This window comes from Prunus dulcis, chromosome 4 (genome assembly GCF_902201215.1).
Source record: "Prunus dulcis chromosome 4, ALMONDv2, whole genome shotgun sequence".
Taxonomy (NCBI): domain Eukaryota; kingdom Viridiplantae; phylum Streptophyta; class Magnoliopsida; order Rosales; family Rosaceae; genus Prunus; species Prunus dulcis.
Window position 1 is genome coordinate 12,608,500 of NC_047653.1, and position 8,981 is coordinate 12,617,480.

The window sequence follows — 8,981 nt, forward strand, 5'->3', positions numbered from 1 at the left end:
CATATTGGATGCTATCTCCACAAAACACCATATATGGGCATAGGGTTTTTCCCACTGGGTTTTTCCTAGCAAGGTTTTAATGAGGCAACATGGTGCATTTAACATTATCCTTATGTCCCAAATAAAGTTGTACTCTTTTTCCTTTGCTGAGGCTTTTCCCCAAAGGGTTTTTTTTCAAACAAGGTTTTAATGAGGCAACCAACCTAGGGACATGTGGTCTCCAAGGGGGAGTGTTGTAAAGTGAGAGATGAAGCCCACACGAAGGATGTATTAGTCAAAAGCTTAATGATGATGTTGGAAGCTTAGTCAAAAGCTTAATGATTATGTTGGACGCTTAGTCAAAAGCTTAATGATGATGTTGGAAGCTTAATGATAACGTTGGGTAATGAAGCCATCCAATTTGCCTATAAATAGGCTTGCTCATTCAATTGTAGAACACACCAAAGGAGAAGAGAGGACAGAAAGGAAGAGAAGAAATGAAGAGTGAGAGGAAACAAAATAGAGTGATTTCTATATGAGAGGAAATGCTGTCAGTGTAAACATTACAAGAGCAAATACAATTCTACTCCCAATATTCAGTGATACTTTCCATACTCTCTTATTTTATTTTTATAACAATTTTCTTCTAGGCTATGCTTGTAGGCTACTCAAATAAGTTAATAACACTTTTAACATCATGTCTTTTTTCGATATTATACACAACCACAATAATTCTACATAAAAGTTTACTAGACACTTTAACAGTGTTGTTTATACTCACAACAATTTCACTACACTCAACTGCTTTATTTCAAAGTTGATTATTCTCAAGATAAACAACTTTCTTTGAAGTACAACAATACTAAACTGACACTACGGCTAACTCAAAGCCATTAGGTCATATTATTCAAACAGTGAATATATAAAGCACAGCTAGTTCTTTCTCATAATCCAACTCATAGGCTCATACTGGTGCCGGATCAATCAAATACGAAGCGATGCAATCGTTCATCACTTTTCCACCATGTGTGTATGCATCATATTTTTTGTAGAGGAGATCCACCACTCTTGTTAAATTAACAATACGTTCAAGGATAGGCATCGGCATAGAAGTTGGTCTAAGGAACTCCTCGTTGATATCCTTCCACGAATCCACAATTTGTTTGTTGAAGACATCAATTATCTCTTGCTCATCTGAGACCCCATATTGCTTCATGTAACAGTCAATAGCACAAGCAACATGGCCTCTCTCTTTTTCAAACTGCAAAAATGGAATCCAGAATCCCAAAAAAGAATCCAAGTGATGAAATAGTTATGAATTGAGAGACCTAAGTTATGTAATAGTTAAAGCACAATTTAGTACATAGTTTCTGTGTACCTTGCTCGAAACGATGTCATCCATGAGCCTAACAATGATATTGGAAGCTCTAAGAATTTTAGGGTCATTGAACAACCACTCAAAGGACTCCTTGGTTACAATATCTCCCATGCCAACTAAAGATGTAGTTGAAAGTGCGAAGCTAGCAGCAGAAGTTGCAGCAACACGCATATACTCCTCCATGCTTGGGATGCATCCTTCGTGGAACCATTTGGCCTCATCAAAGTAAGCCTTGGCAGTAGTTTTCCACTGCATATGTGGGACATAAATATTATGTAAATTAATTAAAATAGTGAAAATTAATAAGCTGTTTGTTTCTTTAATTAATTTACATACAGCTTCTTTTGCATAGTGAGCTCGGTATGCTCTTCCTTCCTTCACCATCTCCTCCTCAATTTCATTGAAAACATTCAAAAGCGTATGGAAGAATATTTGCATGTAGTCTGGCAGTCCATCCATGCAATTGGCATGCCATCTGTAAATTGCATACACCATATTCATCTGAAGCATATAGAATATAAACAAAACAAATTTTTTTAATAAATAATTTCAAACCTTTGATGAATTGCTTCGGTAAAGATCTCAAGTTCTGCAAATGTACCGAACGCGTCGTAGATATCATCCATCACAGACATCAGGGCAATAATTTTTGTGACAAATTTTCTTCCAACAATGTATTGGGGCTCAAAATAGACCCCCAAAATCCAGCAGTATAACTCCACAATTCTGTTTCTTGCAAAAGGCAGCTTCCTTCCAAAGTCTAGTTCTTTCCACCACCTAATTGACGGCATTAATTAGTGAGTTACTAACTTAATTACAGTCGGTGCTCGTAATTAATCTCACATAATTAAAAGATAACCTACCTAATAATCTCACTGAGCTCCTGTTTGTGCAAAGACTGAACAAGATTGAAATCTGACTTGGCAAGTTTTAATAGAGCTTCATTATGTGAAGCTTCATCTTGGTAGATGGACATGAACCGACGGGCGCATAACCTCTCGAGACTCTTTCGGAGCGGTCTCTCTAGGGCTTGAGCTATTTGTTCTGCCAGTTGATAGCTTACATGGGTTGTTGCCGACTCCAGATGTTTTGTCGTGAAAACAAGAGCCTCTTCTAGTATATCTTCTCCATGTACCTTCAGATGCGTAGCTTCATAAAAGCTTAGCAATCCCGACACATCAGCGATTAAGCTTTCCTTGAAGCCTCCATTTTTACTATCTTTGAACTTGTTGAATATTCCTGCTTGATTAATTGCAGCAAATGGACACATAAGAAATAATTTTGGCCAAATTCAATTTTGTTAAATTAATTTATCTAATAATTTAGCTTACTGCATAAAACATTGTGTCCATGTTGTCTTAGTAGCCGAAAACCAAGAGAAACATTGTATAGATCACCATCACCATCATCATCATCATGGAAATGATTTGCAGCATATATATGTTCCAGTGCTTCTTCTATTTCCTTTTCAAAGTGGTACGCCACGCCTAGGCGCTGGATTGCATCAATTAGCTTCATCTGATTTGAAAAATCATCTGCACTGGTTGTAAACACTTCCCTCTTCACTGCTAGTTTCAATTCTTCTACTTCTTGTTGCTTATGGGCATAAGTTATCTGCATCCACAAAATTGAATGAGCAAAATACATGTCAAATTTCTTTTGAAACAAAACAGAGAAACATGCATTTAGTCATTGAAACAATCTGTATGATATATAAATTACAATGTCTACTGAATCATAATTCATAAACTGATCCCCCCAAATGCTCGGGTGGTAATTTGCTGTCCGTCGAACAATTTGATCAGCCTTAGAATTTTGTGATTGAGCAGTTGAACCAGCTTCTAGAACCATGATTTGTACTTGTGTAAAAATGTCAGATTTTTTTTGCTCGGCAAGTATGGAAAATATTGTTCATATACTCATGTATAAATAGGGAAGGGATGGAACTATTGGCTTACAGCACAAATGCAGAATGAGTCACTTATTTTTGTGGCTTATCTTTTGTAATCTTAAGTGACCCTCGACCGACCATTGGCCAGATTTGCAGCATATGTTTATCCTTTGTCCCTTTGCAGCATATGTATATGCATCCATATTTTGAGCGTGGGAAACATTAATTTAATTTTTCACAAATGCCACCACTATATGTTGAGAGTGTTTGTCCCACATTGAAAAGTTAAGGGACCTAGCCTTAATTTATAAGAAGTTTAGCTACTCCCTCCATTAAAAATTGGTTTTGGGGTAGAACCTCAACTTCCTTCATAGTATCAAAGCGGGTTAGCCCACGTGTGAAAGCTCAAAGACCACACAAACTTCATGTCACCCAATATGTGTTGTCCACATATTAGGCTTGAAAGTTCGGCACACGTGCAGGGCGTGTTGAGAGTGTTTGTCCCACATTGAAAAATTAAGGGGAGTTGATGTTTTTTCCCTAAGTCCTTAGAGTTCATTTTATACAAGGATAAATTTGTCTTTAAAATTTTGAATATAAGGTGAGTTAGAAGATAAGACATCGGTGAAAATAGCAGCATCGATTTAACCAATCTTATAACACATCAATCAATAATTGCTTATTAGAATTTAAAGGTTCTTTTATTTTTATTTCTGGTTTTTCTTTTGATTTTCTGGTAGATTTCCATTGTATCCGATCAACCAATCTTATAACACATTAATTATTGCATTCAATTATGCATCGGGCAAGCTTTCGATGTCCAATATTTGCATAACTATTATGTATGTCCCGTAACATACACTGATGATTATTGTGGGTGAGCATCTCCAAGGGAGTATCGGTGCGTTTAAATGAGGGAAATAAACTTGAGATTTTGACAAAAGTCAGAATTTCTAAATTGACATGAACCAATTCCTGTATTTGGATTAAAAAAAATAGAAATTTAAAATTTTCGCATGGAAAAAAAATGGACTTTTGAAATCATAAATCTCAACTTTAAATTCTATCTAAAAGTCATCATTTCTAAAATTCCAAGAGAGATTGAGTTTTTAAAAAAGATAACTTTACAAATAAAGGTTAAATTCCATGTTTTAAATCTGTTACCCAAACAAGAAACTTCACAAATTCTAGAACATTAATTTCCGTTATTTATGAAATTCTTTATACTTTTAAATTTTCTCATTTAACCGCACTATAAATGTCACATCATATACGGTCATGATAATTTCAGCAATTATTGTTTGAGAGGGGAGAGAGGGAGGATTATGAGGTGGAAATGTCGTTGGCGGTTTTGGATGTTTTTTTTTTCCTTATATTATTTTTAAAGAGTTATAAGATTGATTGATTGGATGTGATGGGAATCTGCCATTATTGAAAAAAAAAACAAAAAAAAAACAAAAAAAAGACAAGAAAAAGAAAAAGAACCTTTAAATTCAAATCTGCAATAATTGATTGATGTGTTATCAGATTGGTTAAATCGTATGCATGCAGATTAAGTTTTTTACAAAGTCATGTTGGGCTGCTGAGTCTCATGTTAGTATAATTTCCTAACCTCTCATTTGTTGAAGTTCATGTGATTAGGCGGTTCTTCTTTTTTGTCAAAATAATATAACCGCGGCGTTATTATTTTATTCAACCATATTTTAGGAGAAAACAGTACACATTATTTGCAACATGGACTTATCAAACTCAACCATATCAATGAAAGGGCTCCTTTTTGTGCAAAGACTGAACAAGATTGAAATCTAACTTTGCAAGTTTCAACAAAGCTTCATTGTGTGAAGCTTCATCTTGGTAGATTGACATGTAACGCCTGGCACATACCCTCTCTAGATCTTTTCGCAAAGGTCTCTCCAAGGCTTGAGTGATTTGTTCTGCATGTTCGTAGCTTCCATGAGCTTGTGCAGTAGAGTCAAGGTGAGTGGTGGTGAAAGCAAGAGCTTCATCTAGTATTTCTTCTCCCCGTACGTCTAGATGCCCGGCTTCATAAAGGCTTAGCATCCCTGGAACATCAATAGTTAAGCATTCCTTGAAGCTGCCATTTTCATCTTTGAACTTGTTGAACACATCTGCCTGATTGTCATAAAAATGAAAAGGGATTAGTTGGCAAAAATCAGTCACATTACACTTAATACATTATAATTTTTTGATTAACTTACCACATGAAACCTTATATCCATGTTGTCTTAGTAGCCGGAAACCAAGAGCAACGTTGTATAGATCTCCATCATCACTAAAGTCATGGTCACGAAATGCAGCATGCATACGCTCCAATGCTTCTTCAATTTCACTTTCAAAATGGTATGCCACGCCAGGGCGCTGGATTGCATCACTAAACTTGAGCTGATGTGAAAAGTCACCTGCACTAGTTGTGAATACTTCCCTCCTCGCTATTTCTTTCAGCTCGTTAACTTCTTGTTGGTTCTCGGCATTTGTTATCTGCGGGCAGTAATTAATTAAATAAGCAAAACACCAGTGAAATAATTTTTTTTAGAAAAATTAACATGAAATATAATGATAATTTGCATCAGATTACAATGTCTTGGGAATCATAGTTGGCAAACCGGTCACCCCAAATGCTTGGTGGGAAGTTTGCTGTCCGCCGCCGAATAATTTCAAGCTTGGCATTTGGTGATTGAGCTGTTACACTAACTTGGATTAGGATCCAACTAAGCAAGTTACCTAATATAACTTAAAATTTGATTTATTGTATTTTTTGAATTCCAAAACTACCCTTATTTATAAGTTATGTGTCATTGGGAGAGGAGGGAGGAGGGTTTAACTAATGACACACGTTGAATTTGGAAAGATCTCCAAATAGTTGTAATGGATATAGAAATTAATTTAGAAACTTATTTGAAATTAAATATTAAAGTCAACATTAACATATTAGTAATCTATTGGTGATTAACGTTTTGGTTTATTTAACAAAAAAATGATGTTGTTTTCCTTTTATGAATTATACGACTAGTAATCTATTGGCAAAGTTGTAGCCATGGTCCCTGGACTAAGCCCCAACTTTATTTTTCGTCCCTGACAATGCTAAATTGTTACCGTTGTACTTTAATAATGCCTTCAGTTTCAGAAACCATCTTTTCCGTCATCTCAATCAACTTTTTCGTTTAATTTGATGACATGGCATGGACAAGTCCTACTCGGCATGGACAAAAATTTCTTTTCACACAAATGTTTTTAAAAAAAAAAAAAAAAAAAAGAGAAATGATAGCAATCTTCTCTGTAACCTTCTCTTTTGGATCTTCTCTCTTCTTCTCATGATAAGTGTCACTTTCCTTACACTTCAAACAATGTCATTAATGTATCACACAAACTAGTTTTTGTTTTCCAAATATAGCCTTCTTGAATGTATTAACTCTTTTTAATAACACGCTAGTTTTTTTACAACTTTCTTACTATCTTGTTAAAATAAAAACTGAAGTTTAAAATTTTTTTTTTTTTTGCCAAAGAGGACGTATGTTTTGTTAAACACAAAATAATGATGATCTCACTTTCATGATAACAATGTCATGAAACAAACTTTAATTTTTTTAATTTTAAAAATGACTTTTTTTCTTATTTAATTTTTAACAATATGCTAAGGAAATTGTAACAAAATTTGGATAAGTTGAAGGAAATATAAAAACTAATATATTTAATAAGGGTAAACTTGGAAAACAAAAACTTGGAAAACAAAAACTAATTTTTGTGATGCATTAATGATATTGTTTTAAGTATAAGGAAAGTGACACTTGTCATAGGAAGAATGGAGAAGGTCCAAAATAAATCTCATCTCATCTCTCTCAATCTCTCTCTCTCTCTCTCTCTAATTTCTTCTTGCCCCCACCTCCACTCGATTTCTTCTTCCCCTCCCCCCCCCACCCATTTCTTCTCTCTCTCTCTCTCTCTCTCTCTCTCTCTCTCTCATTTCTTCTTTCCCCCACCTCCACCCGATTTCTTAAACTCCCCCACCCAACCCATTTCTTCTTCCCCCACCCTACTCACCCCACCAATTTCTTCTCCCACCCAATAACCCACATCAGACCCCACACATCACAATTTTTGGTTTTTTGCCCAAATTAATTTTGACACTCGGGCTCTCACCCGGTGGCTCCTTCAGATGTGGAATCTTGGGTATATTTTATACTCCTCTTTTGAGATAAACATTTTAATCAATTTAAAATTAAGACAAATATGCCCCCATTTTTAACGGAAAAGTTGATTGAGATGACGGAAATAACGATTTCTAAAAGTAGAGGTATAATTAAAGTACCATCATAACAATTTAGCAATGTGAGGGATAAAAAGTAAAGTTGGGGCTTAGTCCAAAGACCATTGCTACAATTTGGCCTAATCTATTTTATTATCGTTTTGTGAATAATAGTGTACATTCTAATTATGTTGAAAAATAATTTGATAATCTATTTATTGTTTTTTAAAAAAATATATTTTTTCTTAAATGAATATATTTTTTCTCTAAATAATGTAACTATTTTTTTCTCTAAATAATGTACCTTTTTTTTTCTCTAAATAAAGCACCTATTACTTGTTTTATGAAAAATAATTTGATCATCTTTTTATTGTTTGTTTTATGAAAACTTTTTTTGTTGTTGTTGTTGTAAATGAACCTATTTTTTTTTTTTTAAAGAATGTACCTATTTTTTTCTCTAATAATGTGTACCCAGTAAACCAATTTAACTAGTGCAATGAACTTATTTTTTTCTTCTAAATAATGTACCTATTTTTAATTTATAAAAAATTTGCATAAATTTCAATTATGCAACGTACCTATTTTCTATAAATTATTGTGTACGTATTTTTAATTTATAAAAAATGTACGGAAATTTCAATTATGAAGTAACTGACCTAGTTTTTTTAATAAATGTTTTTGGTAAATAATATACCTATATTTTTATACGTATATATATTTATATTTATATTTTTCATATGTACATTATTGGATATGTAATGTACATTTATTTTTTTTGGTTTGCAATTTTAGGGAGCGATATGTTAATAGAGGGAATGGCAACAAAAGAAAAAGGGGGGGTGAATGATATGCTATTAATAGGGAATTTTTATTACAATTATGGAAATTAATGAAATATTTGGAATAAATTATAAATAAATTATGAAGTCTGATAGCACTGATGTAAAAACATAGGAATACTATGACCTCTTATATCCCACTAATTATTTAAGTTTGAAATTGGGTTTTACACATAGATTTATAGAATGATGGGTATATATCTAGGAAATAGAAATTATAGGGACTTATATTGGACAAGCCCTTTTTTTTTTTTTTTTTTTTTTTGTAGATAAAAATCAGACAGCACTTATTAGTACTGTTTTCTGTATGCTTCGAGCTTTGCTATGAAACTATGAAACGCATTGATGGTAGACTAATGTATATATAGGCAAGTGTTGGGAAATAAGATTATTGCAAAGCAAGAATAGAATCGTGCATAGCAGAAAATAGATTCATATAAGGGAGATTCACTATTACATCCAATATAGGGACCCAAATTATAAAAATACCATATATGAAAAGGACTTTAGAAACACACCCAAAACTCATTTACAACATTACAAAAAGGCTTTTAACTTCTTATAAATTATAAAACTACCATCAATTTCTTAAAACAAGCCCAACCCCAAAATCTCATAAAAATACCCAAA

At 33.5% G+C, this 8,981-nt stretch overlaps 1 protein-coding gene across 1 annotated transcript; it reads right to left on the minus strand.

Moving 5' to 3' along the window:
* Window positions 1-913: 913 nt before the first annotated feature.
* Window positions 914-6,412, minus strand: LOC117625391 ((-)-alpha-pinene synthase-like). The gene is made up of 9 exons (XM_034356949.1): window positions 6,363-6,412; window positions 5,845-5,977; window positions 5,468-5,747; window positions 5,277-5,377; window positions 2,221-2,492; window positions 1,913-2,134; window positions 1,694-1,832; window positions 1,358-1,606; window positions 914-1,240 (listed from the first exon to the last, which is right to left on the minus strand). Exons 1-9 carry the CDS (start codon window positions 6,410-6,412, stop codon window positions 944-946), a joined length of 1,743 nt encoding a protein of 580 aa, XP_034212840.1. The 3' UTR covers window positions 914-943.
* Window positions 6,413-8,981: the final 2,569 nt, after the last annotated feature.